Here is a 26,467-nt window from a genome sequence, read left to right as displayed (position 1 = left end):
TGGGTTTTTTTAATACAGATAGTGGCAAATACCTAATGTAAATACTTCTTGGTGTTATAATTTAAAAATACTTATAAATGGAGAGTTTGTATGCTATAAGAAAAACTTGCTTGCCTGCTTTGGCAAGTGGATTACTCTCATTTTAGTGTTATGACATAGCTGTAACGGAACACTTCCTTTGCTTTCACTGGAGCTTCCCTTCCTTTGCTATCGTCATTGGCTTTGGTTGTGAATAGCACGTTTTGCTTCTCTTTGGGTGCTTACTCGACTACTGTTACTGCGAAGGGCTTTGTTTAATTTTTAAACTTTGGTGTGAAAAAAACCTGAACCAAACCCAAGATTTCTGCACAGGAAAGTTATTCTTCTCAAACACTTTTTTTCTGGGGGGGGGTGGGGGTGGCGAGGTGTGTTGGTTGGTTGGTTGTTTTTCTCAATTCCAGCAGGTTTTGTTTTCCAAATTACTAAAAGCATTAGAAACACTCTTCCTTCAACAGTGTGTATTTCACTTAGGTGTTTTTTGGCTGAAGACGGCAACTGGAGAATTACCGGATCCACTGCTGGGTATGGTCAGAATCCCCTTGAAGTAATGCAGATCGTATGCTCCATTTATAGAAGCATCTGAGCGATTGCTGCAGCAAGAAGCTATCACTTAATGTGGGCCATCAGATCAGTCTGCGTTATGGGCTGCTTCTCACAAAAAAACCCCAAGAAAAGCTGTGATAAAGGCTAATCTCCTTAGATTCCTCATTCTTTTCTACATGTATGATACAGTTGTTTTTAAGCATCCATGTTTGTGCCAACAGATTTTTCTTTTAAGCTGGTGCTGAGAAATTGCTTTTCCTCTCCAAGGACACTTCTCTGTGGTCTGCTGCAGCATAACCAGCTAAACTTAATCTCTGCCTTGTTCGACACTTGAAAGGAGCCATTTACAGAATTTTTTCAGGAAACACGGACTGAGATTTTTTCAGCTGCCCCAAGTGAACTTGGGGAAATCAGTGAGAGAACTAGGGCTCGAACAAGATGGTGCACAGATGGGCCTGGGGGTTTGGAAGAAGTAGTCTGAAGCTATGCCAAAAATGACTAACCTTTTCTATAGAACCTGTAAGTACTTATTTGGGGAGTCTGCAGCCACCTGCCACGGTATTGTCACCTAAACCACAGACTGGTGCAAAGGCTGTATTGTTAGGCGGTTACTCTGAAACAATCCTGATATTGAACCTGACCCAGGACATGGTTTCCCCTTTGTAGTTCAGATGCGTTGCCGTGTAATACAAGTTGTTTGGCTGCCTTTGTATTTCCAGTAAGTGCCTGTAAAGCTCTGCTTGTCTTAAAACCTACAGGAAAAAGATAAAGGAGCAAACAAACTCTCTGTCTCCCTGTCGTACCTGAGGTTATCAGAAATGCCCGTGCTGGGTAACTACAACGACAAAAGAAGGAACTGCTTGAAAAGCAACATGTGGTTACTCCGCGCCCCACCCCCCCCACCTTCTTTATCCAATATAACCTGAATTTGGCAGTCTGCGGGATGGGTTGTATATCACTGCATTTTTGTTGATATTTGCAGATGATGGAAAGAAATTGGAGTTCTTACACTGTTTAACTTGATAGCGAATGAATACTGCTTCATGTAAGAACATGCTATTTCATATCAAGAACTATGTAAATAAGCCAGTCTCTAGTAGTTACATAAATGTAAGATTAAAGTATGATAATTTTCTCCAGCAATAATTCCACATCTTTATTGAGTTTCTATTTTGGCTTTTTTTTTCTTTTTGTCTTTACAAAGTAACTTCCATTCTCCTTCAAGTGATTTTAGAGTTTGAAAAAAAAAAAAGGACAGATCTTTACATACATGTGGAAAATAATGTTCTTCAAATGAATGCATCTATTCAAGGACTTTTTCACAAGTTTGCCTGATGGATCTTATTTTCCATTTTTTAATTATTATTATTTTGACCCTTCCCATGTGACCATTTCCATTAGCTTTTTCAAAAACTGTGCTGTACGAGAGAGAATCCTAGGTCTATGACTGAAATCAGACCAGTTTCAAACATAAACTAATGACCTCATTTGTCTTGCATAAAATACATGTTTTTTATTTTTGTTGGAACAGTATTACCTCGCTATGTAATGAACGTAAAATCCATCTTCTGATTCCATGTTCCTATAACTTAACCCCTTCCTCCTTTTCTGAATTTGGTTACTTATCAGCACTGCTTCAACATCTCGTGATGCTTTTGTTTATTTAAGGTGACTGCTTTACTTATCAACGTGATATTGAATTCACAGTGACTAGACTTTTGCTCTTTTCCATTTCAAACAATGCTGGTAAGAACCTTATTTTCCCTACACCAGCCCACAATTGTTAATGAATACATAGAGAAGTGTGTTGCAGGAATGGATTCTGGTAGAACACATTTCCAAATCTTCTTCCAGGTAACACGAACACCAGGGCATTTCTTCGTTCCATTGTGTTTGTTTCCCTAGCAAAGAAAGCAAGTTTAGTTAGTTGCACTTGAATTCTGATGACCAAGTTGACTACTACTTAACTGTTGTCCTGTTGGCAGTGGAATTCTGGCAGTAAGCTTAGTATTTCATGAGAAATACTGAACTGTAAGTCCTTATACGTGCATTTTGAAATAGTTTCTGTACTTGCCATTTGCCAAAGCTCCCTCAGCTCACCTAACCTGATTATGTAGAAATAATGGTGGATGATTCCAGTTAAATATTGCTATATCCTTTACTTCTCTATAAGCACATATCATCTCTTAGAAGAGAAATTCTAGCTACAGCTTGATGACAGCAACATAAGTTTAAATGGATTCGTGAAGACAACAGCAAGATGGGAGTGAAGGAGAAGAATATTAGATGGGTGGTTTTTTGTGGATATTTACCAAAATAGAACACTTGGAAAAAAAGACAAATTGTGGAAGTGACCTTTTGAATAACTGATGCACAATTCAAATTGACAAGACTGGCTAGTGAAGGAAAAATAAAGTTGTGGAACAAGTTTCCTTTACTGAAGGAGAGAAAAGAAAGAAGGAAGAAAACAGAGTAGCAGATGAGTTGAGGAGAGAAGGCAGCATCAGCAGAAAAGAAGAAAAAATTGAGGTGATAATGTCTGGGGCTCAAGGAACAGTGAGCATGATAAATGGACTGTGACAGAGAACAGATGACAGAATGGTCTGCAGACAGAAGAAAGCAAAGGTGGGGAATCTAAGGAAGATGCAATTAGCATCAGAAAGAGGACAGGCATGTAGCTGGTACTTCCTTCTGAAGAAAAAATGGGTAGGCTGTCATGAGAATGGATCCAGAAGTGTGTTTGCTAAGGTAAAAATTATAAGTTTGGATCTGAAAACGCTAATGATGCAGTGAACAAAAGTGTACAGATTTCCTACAAACTTCAGTGGAATTTTCCCATTTCCTGAAGACAGAAGGGCAAAGGTGTGATGGTCAACAGATGACTCAAGAGTCGGTGCTAAGATTGATGGATCACTGAGAACAGTACAGAAAGAGGCTATTTCTTAATGGATATACAAGTATTATGGATACTTTCTGAGATTCAATTTAGACCCATGCAGGGGGGATTTAAGTTGAGATAGAGCTAGATTTACATACAATCCATGCCTACATGAACAGGAAGAGGGAGGAAGGGCATAGGATATGAAGGCTCATCACAGAGCATGGCATGGAGAAAGATGGACAGTGCTGTTCGAGCAATAGTCATCGTAGATAGACTTCTGGGATCAGGGGAAAAAAAAAAAAGACTAGTTTTAAGAGAGCATTTTACAAACTCATGAGAAGGCATATGGGAGACAGTTGCAAAACCAGCAAGGAATAAAATCTGGGTTCTCAAACCCCCTTCCTATTGTATGCTTTTAAATGTTTATCGAGTTGTTTTCCATCTGTTTTTCTTGATCCCGTCTCATGACAAGTTTCTTTTTGTTGGCCGTCGTTTTGTAGTGTCATGCCACTGTTACGCACTTAACATTGCAGCCAAGTCGTTTTTAAGCATTTCAGCCTTCCCCATGTCTCTTGAAACAGGAAGGTAAAACAAATCCATAGTCACATGCTATTTTATTGTTCTTTCTTTCTCAAGAGCTTGTTCTGCTTTATCAGGTAATTTCACTTGCTTTTTTACTAATTACTTTTCTATGGCTAAACACTTCTAACCCGACTTTCTAAGAAAACAAGGTTTATGTGATTGTGCATTTGCTAATCCTTCCTTGTGAACCTTGAATCCATTGTCCTATTTCATCCAGATTTGACCAATAGGAAGAGAAATTAATAATACTAAGTTTATGGAAAAATTATGCCAAATTATGTCTTTGTCTAGGCAGCTGGATAAAGAGAGCCTACTAATGGAAAGACTGTGAGAACTCTTATCAGTTACCTTAAAATCCACAAGAGAATGCATTATATAAGCACAAATCCAGAGGAAACCAGGCTTTACTGGTTCAGATCCTCAGATCTTTCAAACTTCCCAGTCCTTGCCATGCAGTGGTGCCCGGTGGTGGCATTCATAGGACTGTAGCCTAGGAGAACTGGTGTTCTCGAGACATGGTTGAGAAACCTCAGCTGACAGACAGGAGCCTGACTTAACTATTGCTGTAATGCTAGTGTAGATACATGTAATGGTGGGACACAGAATGAAAATGAAATCTTTGTGGTTGTGCTTTTGAGCGTCTGTTACCTTCTTCAGCTGTTCTGTGGTTTCTGTTGCTGTTGTCCCGCACGTTCTGCTGGTTTTCATCTCCTGCTTTCAGAAATGTTGCTACTATAACAATACTCTTTTTTCATGTTCTTCTGTTTCCTGGCAAATCCTGGTTTCACTGTTCTGTGGTTTCCAAATTTAATTAGTCTGATGGGGCAGATGATGAAGACAGAAAAAAACAATGTAAGAAAAACATATGAAACTAATGGGATGCATGCATGAATCATTCTTGGTCCCAGTTTTAAAGGACTACTGCTCACCCCCACCTAAGAAAGTATCTACAGAAAGCATGCTAAAAAACTAGCGTAGGGTTTCTCAGCAATACTGAGTGATGGACGTATATCCACACAGTCTCCATTCAAAAATAAAAATTCTGCTGTTAGTAGAAAACAGAACATGGTGAGAACAAGACCATTTCATGGTGGCTCTTTCATAAAGTGCAATTTTTAAGAACATAGGGTAATTGTGTTGAAGTTACGACTTTGGGAATTTTATTCTTCCGAGTAATTTCTTGAAAACCTGTGTGTCTACCTTTGCCTGTCAATGCAGATGACGGAAGGTGGCCTAACGGCAGCCACAAGAAATGACAGTGGATGCAATGACGGTAGGAATAATAACATTACAGATGAAGCGTGTTTCCATTAAAGACTGAAATTTAAATAGCTCTGACCATATTTATCACTGATGATAATGAACAATTAGTTCCTTTCGATAGGACGGAGACTGAAAGCAGGTAACACCGTATTCAGCATTTTTCTGTTACACAAGCGCCTTCCGTGTGGACAATCTAGTTCCTCCTTCCCATATAAGAGACTGCTTTTATGCGTAACTCACGCGTATGTTCTGCAGCACATTTACACCTGTAGGTAAGAGCTGTAATCCAGGGGATGGTGCTTTGCATATGAGGTGGAGTCAGTGCCTTCCTCCTCAAGATCGACAAGACCCATCACACGTCTTTGTTCTCACAAACCCTCACTTTGTTTGCTAATCCCCAGCCAGCGGAGTGCAGCTTTCCAGCTGTTGCAGCATCGGGCGTTCGCACACTGGCAACCGATGACTTCGTGACTTGACGCTCCCTCCAGCAAAACTCCCCGTGACCCCTCCTCTCCCCCTCCTCTCATCTCTCTGCTGATGGCATCACTCAGCGTTGAACAAAATTGCCGGTGACTTTGTGATGCATTCCATGGAAGCAAAATTGAGGTTCGCGAGTGACTGTCCTTATTGCGGTCCTGCAGCTTCGAGACTCTGCTCGGGGGCTTTCTCTTACCTCGGCGTTTATAAGCAATACGCTGTACACCTGACTAACAATTAACAGCTTTTTTTATGAGGACCAAATCCGGCTGGCTACGTTATTGGAACTGATCCTTTCTCCAGCTCTCCAGTCATGTTAAATCTGCAAAGGTAAACAAACAAACAAAAAAACCCCCTATCTTAATTCAGTTCCATAAGCTTCATTCTAGCAATTTTCCTGGCAGTGAAGCGAACATGAACTCAGCGTTCATTCCAGCTGCCGCAGTGAGCTCCAGAACGTGGTACGCGGAGACCTGCTGTAACAGCCAGATCTGCTTGGGGTTTGTGTGGTTCCCCTCCTGCCGGTGGTGGCTCATCTCCCGCACTGGTATTTGCCTGCGGTGCTGCTGGTGTTGGGTGGGTTCATGCCACGGCTCGCATCCCACAGAGGTGGGTGCCACCGAACACACACTCAGCTTTTCATGGGCACCGATCTTGCTCCAAATCACGGAATCACGGAATCACGGAATCTTCAGAGTTGGAAGGGACCTCTAGAGATCATCTAGTCCAACTCCCCTGCTAAAGCAGGATTGTCTAGAGCACATCCCTCAGGGCTGCATCCAGGCGGGTCTTGAAAATCTCCAGAGAAGGGGACTCCACAACCTCCCTGGGCAGCCTGTTCCAGTGCTCTGTCACCTTCACCGTAAAGAAGTTTTTTCCGTGTATTTGAACGGAACTTCCTATGTTCCAGCTTGTGCCCATTGCCCCTTGTCCTGTCGCTGGGAACCATTGAAAAGAGTCTGGCTCCGTCCTCCTTAAACCCACCCTTTAGATACTTGTAAACATTAATCAGGTCCCCCCTCAACCTTCTCTTCTCCAGGCTAAAGAGTCCCAGCTCTTTCAGCCTTTCCTCATAAGGGAGGTGCTCCAGTCCCATAATCATCTTGGTTGCCCTTCGCTGGACTTGCTCCAGTAGTTCCCTGTCCCTCTTGAACTGGGGAGCCCAAAACTGGACACAATACTCCAGTTGTGGCCTCACCAGTGCAGAGTAGAGGGGGAGAATGACCTCCCTCGACCTACTGGCCACACTCTTCCCTATGCAGCCCAGGATGCCATTGGCCTTCTTGGCGACAAGGGCACACTGCTGGCTCATGGATAATTTGCTGTCTACCAGGACCCCCAGGTCCTTCTCCTCAGAGCTGCTTCCCAGCATGTCTGCCCCTAACCTCTTGCCTGTAGTCCTCTCCGCATCCGTGAATGCAGTACTTTGAGCTCATGGTTTTAACTCTCACATGCATTTTATGAATTTTTCTGTGGACACCATACTTTGCTGTAAGACATGTAGCGTTTTTGACTAGTGGATGGTGGAGGGGCGCTCACGAAGCCTGTTCCGTTTATGCTGTCCGCTCCCAGGGCAGAACTGGGCTTTTCCTGGTCACACCACATAGTCTGAGCCCAGCAACCCCCCAAACACTCTCCTTTCTTGAGCTATGGACATATTTAAGAGACTTGCAACGCTATTTTTTTGTTGTGTTCTGTATGTAAATATCTAAAAGTAGCTTTAATTGCAGCTTTGGGCAGTCAGTTATTTCCTTCTAGAGTTTTTTGAAGGGAAGTCTGCTTCTGGTCTTTGTTGTTGGGAGCAGACACACCATCAGCAGGAGCGGGAGGGTTGTGGGTTGATCCAGAGCTCGGAAGGGCAGCGCAGCGTCTGAGGAAGGGGCTGTCCCTTTCCTTGTTCTGATGGTAAACACATTGGCACTTCAAGCGTCTTTGCCTGCAGATCGCTTTTGCAGAAATTAAAGACACCTTTTCATACAAATGGTTCTCAGAAGTTCAAAGAAAAGGAGGAGGAGGACGCGTAAAAGATCACCTCGTCAGGCTTGTTGGTTATTAGCATTTTTTGAAAGTTTCAGTCATCTCAAATGGTCTCTCTGGCTCTTGCTAAAGCAGGAACATGTCTGCAAACATAGTCACTGATTTTTTTTTTGTTTTTTTTTTTTTTTTTTAAAAAGCCAAATGTGATTCTGTATGTTCTAGTCCAGAACTGCTGGTGCTTCAGCAGTAAATGAGTCACACAGTTTGGACCCTGAGATGCCAACTAAACCATCCTTAGGAATTTTAAACAGGAGAACTCTTGAGATGAACACTATTCCAGGACGTCATGTGGGCTTTGGCCCCTAAAAGAGAATGTCTTTAGATTGTTGTTCCTGTGATGATAACTGAAAAATAGTTGTGCTTCTAAACTAACCTGTGAGACTCGCTTACACCTGTGTATGTAATCGTGTTCAGTGTCACTGGTAAAATCAGGGATCAAAAAAAAAAAGGCAGCCTATTTGCTAAAAAGCAGTCATTCCTGTAGAAGTGTTCGTGACGTCTATGCTGTTGAGGATGCGTATTTGTAATTTTCCAGAATTAGATCTGAACCCATCCAGAATGGGCTTTAAGTGGGAAGAAAAATCTAGTGTTATTTTGAGAGGGACACAGATTTGTTGGTAGGCAGGTCAGTACTCTGAAGAAGCTGCTTTATTTTATTTATTTAGGAGACTCGTCGTGGATAAAAGCAGTGTGTGGAAACACTTTATCGTGCTGCTCACCTTATTGTTTATTTTTTCCCCCAGAAATTTGAATTTAAGCAAAGCAATACCGCGCATAATTGATCAGATTCTCCTCATGTTTCTATAGCGTGTTATAGGGAACAACCCGAGATCGATGGCAAGGTGAGATGATGGCAAGAAGATGTGCAGGCTGACACACAGCTTTCTGTATTCTTCGGGCCCGTAACATGGGATTCAGCTTTGTTTTATTTGTAAGGGGGGTTGGGCTTGGTTTTACAGTTACCGTTGGCCCCCCAAAACTTTTAGTGAGATAAGTAGCTGTTTATGCATTTATTCTTCAAGCTCTTGGCAACGCCTACGAGATTTTGTGGGGAGATTTTTTCTATATATTTCATAATTTATTCTGTTGTCTTATGTTGTCTTTTCACTGTTTAAAATAATTGTTCTTATTTCATATTTTGGAGGGCTGAAATATTGTTTTCTGCTTTTTCTCCCCATCGTGTGGAGACTAAGTGGACTATCTTAGTTTCAGGTCAGATAGCATTTCATCAGGACAGCAAAATGACTGTAAGCGTTCATCCCCTGTGGATGAAATCCTGGCCTGCAGCCTTTCTGTCTCCCACCTTGAAAAGCGGCAAGACAATTACGGAGATCCCTGTAGATGGACTTTAAAGCTGGGCATAATCCAGCGGTGAATGAAATGCAGAGCCATCGAAATCGGTGACATTTAACCCAACCACGCGTCAGTCCAGGTGGGAAGATAAACTGGTACTCACCTCCTTCCAGCCCGTTTTTCTGGTTAGTGCTCTAAAATACAAGAAACAGTTTTGGCACCTCCTATGTGATTTTTGTACATGTGCACACGCTCGTGCAAACACACTTTATTCCGTATTCAGATTTTTCTGGTAAACGTTTAAAGCACCTGTATTTCATTTCACGCTCCTCTTAAAACCAGTTGTCCCTTCTGGAGAGGGAGCGCTCGCCTCTCCCTTTGCCTTTCATCCTTTCTCCTCTTATTTGTGCAAAGAAATTGCATCACTCAGTTGTGACATTTCCGTAGTGGAAGCTACGCTCATTTTAACCAAAAGCATATTCTTCTGAAATAAAACCTAGACATATTTACTTGTCAACAGATATGCTCTATAACTTCCATAAAGAGGCCTCAATGATAAAAATAGTAAAATACGTGAAGCGTTTAGGTGTTTCTGAAATCTACCCTTAAAAAGAGCAAGAGCCAGCAATCCCTTGTGCCAACCTCTTTTATCTCTTCCAAAGCCATCTCTGATGTTCTGTAATGCTTAACAGTTCTATGCCACACTGTGCTTTAGATTCCCAACAACAGCTAAAAAAAAAAATAAATAATAAAATTACTTGCAAATCCAAGACCAGGCATCTGTTTGTGTGCAGTTCTAAATGAAGCCTTACCATTTCTTAACTAATGAGGATCTTTTCCATGTGGGATAAATTCTTAGTACTTAGCACCATTAGTAATGCTTCCAAAAAAAAAAAAAAAAAAAAAAAAAAAAGTATTTAAAATGGTTCAGTTGCCAACTGCCTTTGACTGCCTCAGTAAGACATTGAAACAGACCTTCTGCTCTAAATTAATAAGGCCAATCACGGCCACACAAAGCCCAGAATGACCGATCATTCTTTTGGTGTCCTCGCTATCTTTACTGAGGTCAGATAAATCACTTTCAAGCTGTTAAATCAATGATCATAAATTAGGGCTCTGTTTTTACAGCGCCTTGTGGGAAATTCTCATGGTTAAATTAATCTAACAGCTGCACTGAAGAGCACCTCCCACCAGATCATGGCAAAAGTTCTCCCCCTCCCCAACACCACGCTTTTTTTTTTTTTTTTTTTTTAAAAAGGGGAAAAAGGAGCGAAGGATTTGTTTTTACCTAGCGCACAAAATGGAATCCCTCCGTCTATCCCTGCTAATTCGTGTTTCAATTGTACCCAGCTGTTTAAATTGCACTGTGCAGAGATTGCCTTGATCCCCAGGTGCTGGTACTCCATCTGTGCCGCTCTCAGAGACTATTTACAGCAGAGGTTAGGCCAGCGATTGCTGGGATGGAAAACTCATTTCTCAGCCTGGCTTTTATTTACACTCTTATTAAAGATCCTTTCACTCACGTTGGAATGGCAGCGAGTGGCTGCAGCGAGCGTTTGGCACCGAGCCAAGCAGCAAAATTACCATGTCGATGAAAGATAGCCTGCTTCCATTTTAACCTTTCACTGTTCTCCCCTCTCCATCTATATTTGCATGAAGAAGGATGATTATTGAAAGAGATAGGAGGACAAAGGGATGAGAGAATCCTTGTCAGCTGAGCTTTTCAAGGGATAAACCAATGGTTTGTGACCAATTTGGAAAAAAATCTTTACTGCCTTATTAATTTCCTACTCCTTTCCCCTAATTGCTATTAGAGTTTATTTTCAGATGGAGCAACGGAGCTGCTCGTGCTCCGCTCGCGTCCTTCCCCCACGGCTTCCCTGCGCCTTGCGAACGCGACCCTGGGATTTGTCTGCGACGTTGAGGTTTCGACTTCCTCCCCGATGCAGGTCACACAGAGCCACAGCAACACCCTCAAAGTATGGTTTTGTTGGGCTTTTTTTCCCAAATATGCCTTTCAGAAATGAATCACCTTCCTGGGAGCGAGTGGCTCCTTGCACATCGTGTGTCACGTTACTGGGGGAGAGCAAGGGGGAGCATGAACGGTTGCTGGGGGAGGCTGGCATGCAATCAGCATGTTACGGCCCTAGATGCATTTAAAGAATAAAAATAATAACTATTTCTCCAGAAACCTCAGCACATTTTTTTTTTTTAGGCACAACACGGGATTGGGGAAAAGCAACAAAATCCACCTCAGCTGCCGCAAGACAACAATGGGTGGTGTCGAGTGCCAGCTATAGCCCAGCACAGCAAGGGGACCCGGAAACCTCAAGCCTCAGTACCAAGCTCCATTTACGAGGCCGACCATGACGGTATGTGCAGGAGTCATGCAGGTTCTTGAGGGCTAGCACAGCCCTGCTCTTCTTTCTCTTTGCCTGCTTCCAGGGCAGAAGGAGAGAGGAGTCTATTTATTTTGCCTTTCCCTGAGTGCAGGAGCAGTGACCCTCCCGAGGGGGTTACAAGAGTTGATGTTCTTGCTCCTGAGCCTTGTTTTGGGTGGTGTGCAAATACCAGCTTTCTTCCAAAAAAAAAAAAAAAAATATATATATATATCCTGAAGGATTTATCCTTTTACTTAGATGGTTGTGTCCTACCATTGTTTAGCCACTGCTTAACCTTGCAGGTCCCCAAGAATCGTTGTCTCCGCTGATCACCGTGATGCTCAGCTGCCTGCTGCGGGCCAGCGATGGGCGTTTTCACAGGCCCAGGCTGTCTGATGGCCACAGGCTGGTGCATTCCCAGGAACTGCAAATATCGGATGCTTTTTAATACAGAGATAGATGTTGAACCCTCCAAAGAATGAAAAAAATGAGTTACTCCCAGTTCAGTTTTAAAACTCAATTTTGTTTCCATTGTGGATAAGGCACCTGGAGAAAGGGGGCGTCTTGCTGTGTCTTCCCCACTAATCCTCCTAAAAGGTGGAGGGTTTGTTAACAAAAGCACAGACATATACTTAGCTGTATTCTGGGTAACTTACAGCAAAAATAGGTGTATTTACAGACCACTGCTTGCTTTTGGCTCCTCTAACAGGCACAAACAGATCACGTCTTCCAACATCTTAGTTGTTGCTCAAAGTCCCTTGCCGATTTTTTCCTGTATTCATACATATATATAGTTGTAAAGTTCTGAATTCAAGTTCAATATGCTACACCAGTTTATTTATTAGAACAGTCTGTGCCGTATGGCTAACGCCCGGCGTGCAGGTTAGCTGGGTGCTGTCTTCCCCATTTCCTACTTGACCGAGTACCCGAGTGAGCCCCACGTTACCGGCTTTCCCAGTGCAGCCAGCACCAGGGAAATCTTGCAGGAGCGGTAGCAGAGAAGCACAACTGGGAAATTGTACATAACCATAAATCTTTTTTTTCCCCCTCTCCTCCTTTTTTTTTTTTTTTTTTTGGCACTAAACAGACCATCCCTAAAACACGATTCTTAGAAAACTGTAACCACAGCAAGATTTACTGTCTAAGCATTGTGTTTCATATTTTTCCCATTCATAAAATACTTGTATGTCTGGACACGAGACTCAGTTTGAAGGGTGTGTTTTGATTCTTGTCTGGCTCATTTAAACGGCTTCTGCGCTGGGGCTCAAGCAGAGAAGGGGTAAGAATGATGTTCCAGCTCTTCTAACATAGTCTGAATTCCCAGATGTAAAATTCAATTGCCTGAGTGCTGGTGAAAAACAAGCACTAAGAAGGGGGCGCAAAGACCAGCAAAGTAAATTTATTTTTTTAATTGGGAGCAAAGCGAACTCAATCCTCCGAAAATGCAGTATAAGAAGTTTGTATTAGGAGCTTGTTTGTGGAGTGCCTTGATCTCAGCTAGATGAGACGCGGTTGACATTTGGCTGACAAAGCTCTAGGGAAAGCTGGAGGATGGTAAGAAATAAGACATTTGGTGCAATTAGCTGCAGAACCAACGCAGGAATGAAAGTAAACAGGCACCAAGTGGGGAGGAGAGGCTCTTTCAGAACCAAGGTTTTAAACTGCTTGAGGATGCAGCAATTCCCCGCCCTTTGTACGTTCTTTGGCAATTCCCTATTTGAGTAATTGGCTTGTCTGCTTCTAGATCCTGGAGAGCTGCAACGGGATTTGGCTTCTTGTCTCCCCTTCCCCATCCCAGCCCGTGCTGCGACACCGCGCTGTTCCGCCCAACAGCTGCCCCAGCCCACAGCCGCTGCGGCGCTCCGGCTGCGCGGGGCCGCAGGATTAACAATTAAACTGAGGACACATTGGAGACATCTGGACGGACAGACCCAGCCGGAATTTTTGAAGAGGCTAAGGTGGCTGCAGGCGTATCGGTCGCTCGTACATCCCTGAGCTTTACTGGCCATCACACTGGGCAGAGAAAGGCTCTCTGTCGAGGGGCAATTTGAGCTCCTTGATGAGGTGTCCATCTAGTCATTTGTCTTCAACAGTTACTCTCATGGGAAAACAGTATCTTTTCTTCTGATTTCACTCATGGATATCTCGCAGACTTTCCATATTCTTAAGTTTTACCTTCCTAAAGCAAAAATAGCAAAATTTCAGGTTTGTTTGCTTAGCCCTCCCCCAAAGTTGTAGCAATAATTACAGAAATAAGCAACGGCCATCACATCAGAAGCTCAATGCTGCATCTGAGCTTGTGTGATCGCCTTCGAATCTTCCAGCCAGCTCCTCATTTCTAAGGAGAAGTAGTTTCCCTGGAGAATAACTGGGACTGCTAGAACCTGCTAAAATCAACTTAAAGCCAGTTTTCCCCTTTCAAATAAGAGAATTCACATACTACATGCATGTAAGCTTTCCTTTTGAGGTAATGAGCAACGTTAGGTTAATGAAGAAATCATTTCCCTTTCTATGGGGCTTCCCTTTGGCTACCAGCGATCCCTGCGTTGCTGGTGATGCCGCCTGCACCAGCACCCGCAGGAGGGGAGCCGTGGTGGAGGTGGATGGCCAAGGACTCAGGGGCGCCCCTGACACAGCAGTTAACTACGCCAAAATGGTTTAAATCCGAGAGGAGCACGGCAACGAGAAGGAAGGAAAAATACCACCCACAGCATAAAGGAACCAGAAAGATGCTCTTGTTGGGGTCGAGGCGGTTGGGAAAGGCCTCGATTTACCAGAGAGAAGGAAAAAAACCCCTGACCAACAGACTGGTCAATGCGGGGGTGCCCGCGAAGCTCAGGGACGATGCCAGGCCATTGCAGCTGGATGTAACGCTGTCTTTACAGAAGAACGCCATAAGGGATTGCCTTCTATTGTATAAGGGAATAAACGCTCAGGAGTAAAGATCAGGGACATTTTTGACTCTTTAGAGCCTGAGAAATGATGCACTATACACCCAGGAAAAAGGTTGTAATTCTAATCTTAGGTCGCCTAAAATTCATGAAGGTTCAGAGATCTCCCTCTGGCTATGCATCTAAATAATCAGCCTTAAATTAGCTGCAATAAAGATCTGATTATTTTTTCTACTCCAGCTTCCTCCCTCTCCCTTTCGTATTTTGTGGCAGAGTGCTGTGGACTATTCCTGCAGCTTCAAATTTATGATTAATTGTTCTTAAATTGTTAAAAAAAAAGAGTCTCCAAATCATCTGTTCTTTATCTACCCGTAGACACATTTTGTCTACCCTGACCATACTCCTTTTATCATTTTATGTCCCTAAAACGTTATGGCAGCCTTTGTTTTGCAAAAAGTGGAGGATTTTAAAAAAAAGCCTTCGTCCTTCCTTCTAACAAGAACAGGATGTGCAATAACTTTGGTTTATATAAGCCTTCCTGGAAAGCACGAGAGAAACTCTGGAATCAATAAAAGCTGCAGTGTAATAGTATAAAGAAGTAAACTTTCTGTGAAGGTACACTGCCGCACGAGGATACATTAATAAGATGAAACTTCGGGCCTCGGTTTTACAGTAACTGTAGAGAATACAATAAATTACTGGGATTGTTCCCTTATGTCGCTTCAGTTAACTGAGTACCTTCAGCAGAATAACATGAATATATCATTTGGCTACACACTGATTTACTGCATACAGGAATGATAGAAACTGATGCCCACATTTGAAAAGCTGTATCTATTACCTAAAAAAATGAAAACAACAAGCCTTACTTGGCCTACAGTCTTACAGAACTAAGGGCGTAAGAGATGCAAAAGCAATAGGATGCCGTGGAGCAAGCTCCTTTAGGTTCACTTGACGTGCATCACTGCATGCTACCAACTCTTATTTATTCAGCTGACACCAGCGAGCCAGGCAAAGCTGGGCCGAAGTTTATTTGCACAGCAATTTTAAACTTGACTCAGAGGCTGGACTGCAGTAATAACAGTAGGACTTAACAGGAGAGTGAGAAGAACCAGAGCGAAAACAGCAAATCGCTTCTCTTTGCACCCTCCATTACGCTCGGTGAACACAACGGGCACATGCAGCATTTTAAAAACTGGGGTGACACTAGAACAAATGTCTTCTCTGCTCTTCTACTGAGTGTGAGGTGAAACAGGAATCGGGAGAACAGCTTGTGCTACAATACAATATTTCAAAGACGTAAACAGCAGGTATGAGACTACCTCTCATTCTCTTGCTGGCGACCCCCATGGGTATTGCCCGTGGCTCTGTGCTGGTACAATGCAAAGGGGCTGGTGTTAGTTCCTGCATCCTACTGTGTCCAGCTCTGGAGCCCTCAGCACAAGAAGGACATGGACCTGTTGGAGCGGGTCCAGAGGAGCGCCACGAAGATGATCCGAGGGCTGGAGCACCTCTGCTATGAGGACAGGCTGAGAGAGCTGGGGTTGATCAGACTGGAGAAGAGAAGGCTCCAGGGAGATGTTATAGCCCCTCCCAGTACCTGAAGGGGGCTACAGGAGAGATGGGGAGGGACTCTTTTATCAGGGAGTGTAGCAATAGGACAAGGGGTAACAGTTTTAAACTGAAAGAGGGCAGATTTAGATTAGATATCAGGAAAAATGTTTTCACTCTGAGGGTGGAGAGGCACTGGCCCAGGTTGCCCAGAGAAGTTGTGGCTGCCCCATCCCTGGAAGTGTTCAAGGCCAGGCTGGATGGGGCTTTGAGCAGCCTGGTCTAGTGGGAGGTGTCCCTGCCCATGGTGATCTTTAAGGTCCTTCCCAACCCAAACCATTCTGATTCTATGATCTTTGGTACCTTCAAATACATCTTTGGTTACTAAATAACCGTGACAGCTTGCTTCGGTGGAATCTAGGAATTCACCCTTGGTTTTACTCTAAACTTACAGCAGAATTTGAGACTGTGATTCCTAAGAAACTGGGGAGGAGGGAAAACTTATTCCAACTGTGTTGTGATTTCAAAACTTACACCCAGTTTCTCATGTCACGGAGAGTTGACAGCTGATCACTTTGCATAGCTCTTCACTGAGTCAGAACGCGGCAACTGGCAGTCTGGGCACTGAATCACAATCTCATGGCAGCACACAGCTCACACGGTTATCCCACAGCCAAACTCTTCCAGATCAACCCAGACGCTAATGCACCTCACAGGGATTTCCTTCATTAAATCAAGAGTGAGACCTTTTGTCAGTGAATCGGCCATTCCCTCGATAGCAGGCTGTGCTGCCTGGCCGTATCGCACAATTAGTAATACACACACAGACACTCACTCAGGTAAACTTCAGGACAAAGGCAGACTAATAATGGTTATAGATATAGAGGGATATATATAATATATAATTTAAAATTTTATTTTAAAACTTTGCGCATACACTTCTTCGGCATCCTCCTCTTTTATTCATTGCACTGAAAAGTTTCAAAAACCACAAAATATATCCCTTTACTAAACATTTTGTTTGTTCTTAAGGTTACAAAAAGGTTAACATTTCACAGTCACAAAGCAGAAGTACATTGGTCCAAAACATCTTCCTCCAGCAGGTCGTCCATTCTTCAGGACACCCAGAGAGTTGTACAGATCTCAAAACAAGACGACTTGTCCAATGAAGGAAAGAAAAAGGTGGCAGCTATTGAAAAAAAATAATCCCAAACCAAAATAAGACACCTATGAAAGACCACCACCAGCAATGGTTAAAAAAAAAAAAACCAATACAACAAACAAAAGAAGGAAAAAAGAATGAGAGTGGAGGTGGACAAGGGCATCCTCCTTCAAGTACATCACTGGTAGAAATGCAGCAGCAGTTACAGCATTGTTTGGTCACTCTCTCTATGGCAGCCACCTCACTATGTCTCCCTCTAAGACACGTGGAGGAAAACTATTTACACACCAAAAATGTCAGGGAGGAACAATTCCACACAGTTTGCAAGTCATGTTCGATACAAAAACGTTGAAAGTATTTGTACATAAAATACAAAATAAAAGCAAAACACGGAGGCAGGATGAAAGACGGCAGATCTGCTTGGAGTGCGTAGTGTTCTTTAAAAACCCAGCAAAAGTTGTGCCCAAACATCAAGTGCAGTTCTTCAAAAAGATCCTGGAGGCGCAGAGTTGGCCATACCTCCCAGACCTCTCTTCTCGGATTTTAACACGGAAGTAACTTTAACACAGAAATCCACTGCTAACAGCAGACTCTGAGCACTTTTCCTCAGCTTGTTAGCCCTGTTGTTTTTTTGAATTTGGGGGGGGGGGGGGGGGGGGGGGGGGGGGGGGGGGTGGGGAATCAAACCTCTCTCCAGCATGAGGCCCCTGAACATCAGCCCCCTCAGACAATACACTTTTGTGTTCGTGAGGGAAGCATCATTGCATTAACGTACCAAAAGACAGTTGTGTGCCTCACTTAAGGTGTAAATGAAATCTCTACCTACCTTCTTCATCAATTTAAACGAAGAAGATTTTAGGCTGTAGTGCAAGAGAAAAATGTCGGAAATGGCTGTGCTACCTTCTGCAACAGTATTCACAGAAGAATGGCAGAAGCTTCTTGGTTTCCGAGTTTCTAGAAACTGGACTGGGCACCAGAAAACAGTGTTACGCCGCACTGTCGGATAACCTCAACTATACGGCATACGCTTTCCTCTCCTTGCCATTGGCCAAGGAAGGACAAGAACTTGCCTGACTTTCTAAGCAGTGTCTGGGTAGAGGCGAGGGCACAGCAATACGAATACAGACGTAACGCGGGACCGAGGTTCCTTGCAACGGAGCCTTAAACAACTTTTGGATACTAAGGGAAGTTCACTGGCAAAAACCCCCATAGTACTGCTGGCAACAGGCACTGACTAAGATGACGTGCCAAGGATCTAAAATTTGGAGTTAGTGCCCACCTTGCTCCAGTTTGAGGCGGCGAGCGTCTGCTCCTCACGCAGGCGCTTCACTCAGCCCTAGGGCAGCTGCGAGTCTGCACATGGCAATACCCATCCCCCGCCTACCTGAAAAATGGGTTTGTGCACCACGGATCCTCCCTGCCATCACTGGTTTCTAATGTTGTGACTCCCAAAATAATTCAACCTATAAAGGAAATTGGAAATGCTTTTAATTTTTTTTTGCTTCTCACACAACACCTGCCCAAGAAGTGACTCCTGCCTCCTATCTACACGAGGCTTTGGTGTGTATCTGTATTTATACCATGCCTTGAAGCAGCGCACAGACCACAGTGCAGGCACGTAGGAAGCCCCTAGTGAAAGCGGAGAGAAGTGAAAGCCCAAGTCCCAACGCAGCGTATCGGAGATGTACCAGAGATGCTCTAGGGAGGCAAGCACGGAACTGGGTAACAGATACTTTGTAAAAAAGCAAAACAAAAAGCATCACAGCATACTTTCAGTCACATACATCTGGGTAGAAAGCTTTTTTAATTATCCTTTAAAGTTCTCAGAATTTATTAATTGATGCTAATTGATATTAATTGTTGATACTGTACTTCCACCCTTTCCAGGAGAGGCTGTGATAGCTACCGCTACTCCACCTGGGCACGGCCGCTGCAGAGCAGCAGGGTGACGGACAGCAATACCTCGGGTGACCAACAAACAGACTGGAGGCCCGTTCTCGAAGCCGCGCCAGCGCCCAGGAGATTTTGCTCTGAGAAGTCACCAGCCAGTTTGCTCCCACCAAGTCGTGCACGCTCCTAACCCAACTCTCCAGGGTTATGTTTGAAAACACCCCTGAATGAGAAGGTGCATCGTCCGTTGCCTTGAAATTACACTTTCAAATTTTGGAAAGTGCTACACTGGAAATTTATTTCCACCGCATTGTACTCAGTGGTTTTATAACGACTGGTGTGTGTGTTGACACCATGTTACCAAATAATGAAGATTAACAACACATGGGCACTGAAATACTTGACTCAGGGCTGCAGCTGGGACCAGCAAGCACCAGGTTCTTTGCTGGTCAGACGACTCCCCTGGAATTGCCAGCATTAGTTTCTTTGTGAAAGAGGATCTGAATCGCTAGAGGACTACACAACTGCATTTGTGAAGAGACAACAGGAGTTACACAGAGCATGAAAAGCATGTTTACAAGTTTATTAGGCCAAAAAAAAAAAGTGCAAGAGAAGATCTCTTGCTTAAACTTTAAAACATATGAGGGGCCACGTGGAAAATATTTAGACTCCAAACCTCTCTTTTCACCCAGCTGCATACAGAAAAAGAGGTAAAGGAAAAAAATAAGGAAAGAATAGATAAAGCATGACAACACATAATCAGATACGCCATTGATTTATGCTGAAGCTCTAGAATATAAAACGTCTGTGTTCTGCGCAGCTTTATCACATGCAGGCACCGGGGAATGCACGGAACAGTTTCCAGGCTAAAATCATGCAGTTTGCTGCACGTTTGAGCCATTACACACTCCGCACTGCCCCCTCTCAACCGGAAACTCCTACTGGGTCTAAAGATTTAGAACAAGGCGGGGTTCAAACCCACTGAGACTGTTGCACAGGTATGTCCGGATGCAATCAAATAAAGCACCTGGGCAGCTGTACCCCCCACGCGCTGCGCGGTGTTTACGTAGCACATTATAAATGACAAAACTGGCAAGCTCTTGGCCACGCCTGTTCGGGAGAGAGTCTGCAAAGGGCACGGCGTCCTCCTCCTCCTTCAGAAAGGACACAACACTTGTGAGCTGCCTGGCCAGTGCCCTACAAGTGCGTTAGCCCCCAAGTTTCTGGCTAGCCAAGAAGTACAAGCCAATCTGCAGCTCCAAAAGAACGTGGTACTGGGGGAAAGTCAGGTTGGATTTGGCTCCCCAGCCAATATACCTGCCTACATGCTACAGCCTCCTGATGTTGTTTTTCCTTCGTTTCCCGCCAATGAGGAATAGGGAGCCAAGTCAAGCTGCAGCTTTGCTCACTTGTTTCCCTCTTGGACTATCGCTTTCACTCTGATAATGTTTTACTCAGGATTTTCTTTATTTAAATTGATTCATCACTGCTAAGAAAAAAAGGTGCTGAAGCTAGCCAAGGGCTGGTATCTATCACAGTGATCTTTTGATCCTTGACTACAGCCCTCGATACCAAGAGGACAAAGTTATAAGCTGTCACTTTCTGGTCACCAAGTCAAGCAGGCAAAGGCATACTGAATAGTAAGTGAGGCAGGAAGAAGTGAAACGACTTTTAAATAGATCGCTATCTGGGTATCCAAACTGCTAACGAGAACACCACCACGACCACCACTTCAAGCAAGAATCCAACTAAAAATACAGTCAGGAGCCCAAATCAATTTACTGAATCCCAACTGGTGCAAAAGCCGTACGGTCAGGGATCCTTTCAACAGGATAAAGCAGGCAGAACCATTCAACGAATGAAAATCTCTGATCCCAAAGAAACCATGGCCTCCAGGGTAAACATCGCATAGCGCTGAGTTCGCGTGCTCTGTATAATCATAGTATACACGCAACAGGGAATCCTGACAAGTAACTCCTCACACCAGAATAAATCTTGCCATACAGGACTGTGAACTATTTCTCCTGGACAATTTTGCAGGTGGCTGTTTTAGCTGCAGTAAACAGGCATAGTCACACTGAAAACAATTTCAGTTTTCCCACTAAAATACAGGAGCATAATCTACTGAAGAAGAGACAGGAGAGGAAAATGGGGGTTCCAAGGATTACACAAGTTTGAAGTTGTCCATAAGTCATGAATGCAACTTTTTGAAAGAAGAAAACTCTTGAGTCTCATATGCGTATATATAGCTATTTTTAAATGAGATGTGACCCAAGTCACCTTCTGAATGTTTGGGGGTAGATTTCAGGAGCCTCCTTGGCTTCTGATACCTACTTCTACTTTCACAACTGAAATGGCTCTTCCAAGCTACATGGTAAACCGAGGAAAAAAAATAATTCCCCACCTGGAGGGATAACAGAATCCAGAATATGCTAGCAGCATTTAAATCCCATTCCTGTTAAGCACCAAAACCATTTCTATAGGGAAATTGTAATCTTAAGGGTTATCTTTAATCATATACAGTATATGTGCAGAGCCCTACCTTTCGGGCAGAAGAACATCCCTCCAGCATTTGTTTTGAATAGATTACATCAGTTGGAAGTGTCCTGGTCAGATCACCAAAAACATATTGTCTCTTACAGTCCCTTCCCCAAAAGATCCCCATCCCATAACCACTCTTGATGCTACTTTCACGACTGTTTGTTCCCATGTATTAAAGGGATGACGTAGACAGAGATGTCGTCTCCAGAGCCCAGCCTGTCGTTGGATATTCGCCAGCCCCGGTCCTTCAGCACTCCCCTGGCTCGCATCACCAGGTCCTGCGCCGCCAGCGTGTACCTGTGGAAAAGGCAGAAGACAGCCAGGGAGTGCTCGTTTTATGTTGTCAGCTACCAGGTCAAGCTTCTCAGGGTTTTCAAAGCAGGCAGGAGAAACACAAACCACAGCATAACTGCAAAGCAACGCCCCTTCCAGTTCAGTGACCGCTCCTGCAGCGGAATCTGAAGGTATCTGACAGGCACCAATTGATCAAGAAGTCACCCATTGTTTTGGGTGCCCGGCTTCACAAGTTTTCAGAAAAATATTAAAATACTTGCCTTAACAAGTCTGCTTTTTAGCAGTCTGAAAAAAATGACTGAAAAAAATAGAACCAAAATAACACTACTTGTTGTTGAAAACTACACACTTGTGGACTGAAACATCTGAAGGTAAACATGGGTCCACTATTTCAGAGACAAATCATAACAAAGTGATTTGAAACTAACAGAGCACTAAAAATAAAATCCAAATTACACTTTAAACCAAGCAGACTAACTTGTCTGTTTTCCTTGACCATAGGAATGATTTTTAATCATCTTTTATTCTGAAACTGGAAAAGGAAATTTACAGTGAATACAGCCAGATTAACAGAGTCCCGCAGTCCTCTCACATTTATGAGTTCAAGGAAAACTGCGTGTGTGTGAGTTGTCGAGTACTTAATTTAGTGAAAAACCCAAGTTTCATGTTGCTTCAAAACTCCCAGCCTGTGCTGGGCCAAGCGGCATTGGATTTATGGGAGTTATTTTCTGTCCTGAAAAAATAACAGATGCTGCTCGGGGGCAGAAGGGTGTCACAGTCCAAAAGGTGGCACCTGACAGTGCTCTGTCACGTGCTCTGACATGTTCGCCCTTATCGCTTTACCTGCTGTTACTAGATCAACACATCTGTGGACTCGTTTAGAAGTTTCCTTTGAAAGAAATCTCATTATGGGTGAACAGCTACTGTCATGTGTTTTAATTCATCAGTCCAACACCTGGCTGAGATGTTTTGAATTTGGTTGGGTGGAGGCAAGCTTTTCTGTGACTTGACAATTAAAAATTAATCGAACAGTTACAAGCCTGACACGAAAAAGCAGTTCAATATTGTGTCTGCCTGTGTTTTATTTGAAGCGTTAAGTATCAGCCTCCAAGACGATGAGGGGCTCTACAAAGCCAAACACACGGGCCACCAGAAGCAAAGCACACCTCTGCAGTTTCCAGAAACCAGGAAGGACAAGAAGGGTTTGCATTTCAAGACCCCCTTTTCAAGGGAGGATCCTTGGCCAGAAATGATCTGCCCAGATCCCATCTGAGGAACGGGAAAGAACAGTAGCTCCACTGATCAGAAGAGGTGGGGGAGTGGGGGGGAAGTTTATTAAGTGAGTATCCAGGACTGTTCTAACCCCAGAAATTTCCACCAGAGAAAGCATTATTAAATGGCAATTTCTGTCAGTGGAGACTTCTTCTCTGGGGATTAATGAAGAAGAAAACCCCCAATTATGTTCTGTTTCTACAATTCTGGTGCCTTAAGCTCAAATGGATCCTTTGAACCAGGGATAGATTTATTTGCTCTACTAGAAAGATTTCTTCAATGCAAATATACCAACATTTGACTACCCAAAAGGTTTGATGTTAAATCCAAGTAACGCTGCATGGAAGCAATGCACCCCCCTGCTCCTAATGGTACTGAATGATAAAATTTCAAGCCCTCACTTGTTTTGACAGAGGATTTACTTTTAGTGATAAAAGAATGGCATGAACTCTAACTCACGCGCTTGCACACACACGTGCAAACTGTCCACAGGTTCCAGATCAGCCTGTACCGACGACCTCGAGGTGTAACGGCGGGATGTACCAAGAAGCACTGCCCCTATTGTCCTAATGCAACATGAAATTTTTTTCTAAGGGGAAAAAACCCAAGCATTCATACTTGCACTCCCAGATCCCAAATCAGATGCAGGGCTAAGGAACAAAAGGACTCCATGTGGCAAGGGAGAAAGGGGAATATTTATTCACAGCATGTCTGATGCTGAGTGAATTTTGGCTAGAACATCTTTTCCAAGGATTTCTCAGCTATTGTCGGAATTTAAGAGAAGAAAACACCCATCACTCTGGGAGAAAACTTTTGCCTTCCTCTTTTTTCTAATTAACAAGGGCTCCCCACATCTAAAGAGTACAAAGGAATGAGTATTGCTCTTGATTGTGTAAAGCTTTTGCTGCTTCATGTTTGGAGAGGGCAAGATAAAATAAAAAGAATTTTAATAAACCAGAAGTTCTCTCGTAGACAGACTGTGAAACACACAAGAAAATGAGCACATGGAAGCAAAGGAAAAGGAACAGGTGAAGGCAGCAGCGAGGTAACATGTTCCTCTCCTTCTGTAGAGCTGAATTGAAGCGATGCTGTTCAACTTGGCACTAGAGGAGATAGGGTGAGTCTCTTGTACCTGGAGATGAATAGCAGCAGCAGTCCATTACCCAATGCTTTATTCTCCAGCGCTGTGAACTTGGGATTCATCTGTCGAGACAGCATTACAGAACTGCTGAAGTAGTTTTAAAGTATCCACTTCCTCCTAATGAACAGCCTCACTGGAATACAACTTCTGTGTTTTAAGAATAAATATATATGTTTGGGTTTTTTTTCCCCCCTCTGCTGAAGCTTTCAGTATTGATCAGTGAAAGTGCTGCAGGAGAAATGGTGACAATGGGGGAAACGTGCTGCTGTCTGAGCAGCTCCTTATCTTCTCACACCCAGCAGCGGTGGAGCAACTCACCAGCATCCTCGTAAATCTCTAGTTAGTTTGAGAGAGAGTGAGAGGGAATGCGAAAGGACAGGTGGGAGGACAAGAAATAAAAGATTCCCAAGGTCAGGGGGTAAACCTGCACAAGTGCAGCCAAAGGAAATGGGCAAGAATCGCGCTTCTCCATCTTCCTACCTCTTCAGAGAGATGATGTATGGAAAGCAGCAGTGTGTCGCTACCACCTGTTCTTCACTCAGGGGTCCCCTTCATGCTCTTGTCTGCCACAACACCCGCAAGAAATGAGCCGGCTAAGAAATCCAGCTCCACCCCAGCTTCTTCACTCCATTGCAGCCCTTGTAGAGGAACTGTTCTCTAATCAAGTCTGTGCCCGTCACCTGCTGCCCAAATCCCTTGAGGCTGCGTGTGCACGTCTGGGTGAAGACAGACACGAGGATTTTGCTCTCTCTGCACTTGGTGATGCCCAGGCACATGCTATGTTTGACAGGATTCAAAGATGTTTTTCTGTGGGTAACAAACACTCACAGTTCTGACAGTAAATATCAGCAGGAGAAAGTCCCAAGAGCTTTGCCGAGGGCTGTAAGCTCTTACCCATCAGGCTATAAAACGACTTCTGATTCAAATGGGAGGGATATTGTTCCCTCAAAGAGCTAATTACATAGCAGAGAAGTACTGTGCAGCTCTAAAATCTTCCTCCCTAGTGCCTTTTTTTTTTTTTTTTTTTTTTTTTTTAAAAATATGCTGCTGTCAGGGTGTAAGTAGGCTACTGGGTCAGGCGGATCCAGAGTCTGCTCCACAGGTAGGTTCTCCAGAAGACCACAGCATTACCAAACCCAGGGGGCAAGACTCTCACATTCTGACAAGTTTTCTACATCCCTGGAGATTTCACATTTCCAGCTGATCACCTCACCACAGACTATGTCACTACACCCATCACAGAACCTGACATTTAGTGGGATAACATTTCCTTTAAACATAACACTGACAATACGGCAAACAAGATTTTCCTGTCACTGACTAGCGAGAGGAATGAACGCAGCTCCACAGTCTGAGCTGCTATGCTATTGTAAATTCATTAGTTATACCTCATTTGGACCACTGTGAAGTAATTACGTAAAACCTCTCACACAGTACTTTAAACCCTTTAAATATTCTTTACAACCAAGCAGCAAGAGCAATTTCACAAAGGTAGTTTTCATAAATATCATTGTAAACTATATGAGGGACTGTTCTAATTACCTTTTGCAAGCTGGCATGAGAAATGTCTTGCCACCACTATTTGTAAGCCTCTAAATGACCTGGCACAAAATTACTTAAAAGAACAAATTAATTTTCAATTCAGATGTCCATTCATAGACCAGTAGGTCAAACACTAATAAACATGTTTGTTCTAACTCATAATACAGCAGGCCCAGTCCTGGCATGTGTTGTACTCACTCTGGCATAAACAGGGACTAATCCTCCACAATTACTGGGGCTAAACCAGCACAATCAAATCTAAACGAAACAAAGAAAATCTCTTTTTTTTCCCTTTAATGTCTCTGATTTCTATGAGTGTTTTATAATGGATGAAAAATTACTCACCTAAGAAATTAAAAGATTGAACAAAGAGTTTCCATTCCTGCTACAGCAAACGTGGTGGCCATCACCAGCTTTGGAAAGACCCAAAGGAAAAAGACAGACACAACACAGCCAGACTGTATGCACAACAGGCAGGACCAGCAAGGACAGCAGGAAGAGTCAACCTTTCCCAATTACTAGATGAGAATGGAGACACAGCAGGGCAGAGGTATTACATTTTTACGAGGTGCCTCTGCAAGGGGAGACTCAGGGGTACAGAACAAAAGCTGTACAGAGAGAGAGAGAAACAAAAAGAGAAACAAAACAAAAATTCCACTCAGAGAACAAAAGCTCCCGAGCACCTCT

The 26,467-nt window shown here is 43.5% G+C and overlaps 1 protein-coding gene across 4 annotated transcripts in view; it reads right to left on the bottom strand.

Annotated features, from left to right (window-relative positions):
- Positions 1-18,215: 18,215 nt before the first annotated feature.
- PPM1H (protein phosphatase, Mg2+/Mn2+ dependent 1H) overlaps positions 18,216-26,467 on the bottom strand; it is a 145,263-nt gene continuing 137,011 nt past the window's right edge. The window contains exons 10-12 of one of the 4 annotated variants that reach the window (XR_010069507.1): positions 21,533-21,828; positions 18,681-18,798; positions 18,216-18,563 (exon numbers count right to left, since the gene is read on the bottom strand). Coding sequence is in view for 1 of the 4 variants with exons in the window: in XM_063323065.1 (XP_063179135.1) it covers positions 21,681-21,828 (148 nt within the window). In the remaining 3 variants the exon portion in view is untranslated. Of the gene's footprint in view, positions 21,829-26,467 lie in introns of all 4 variants that reach the window. The other 3 variants (XR_010069505.1, XR_010069506.1, XM_063323065.1) reach the window with 3 other exon arrangements.

The sequence above is a fragment of the Chroicocephalus ridibundus genome, chromosome 1 (assembly GCF_963924245.1).
Source record: "Chroicocephalus ridibundus chromosome 1, bChrRid1.1, whole genome shotgun sequence".
Classification (NCBI taxonomy): domain Eukaryota; kingdom Metazoa; phylum Chordata; class Aves; order Charadriiformes; family Laridae; genus Chroicocephalus; species Chroicocephalus ridibundus.
This window is presented reverse-complemented; position numbering and strand designations above follow the sequence as displayed.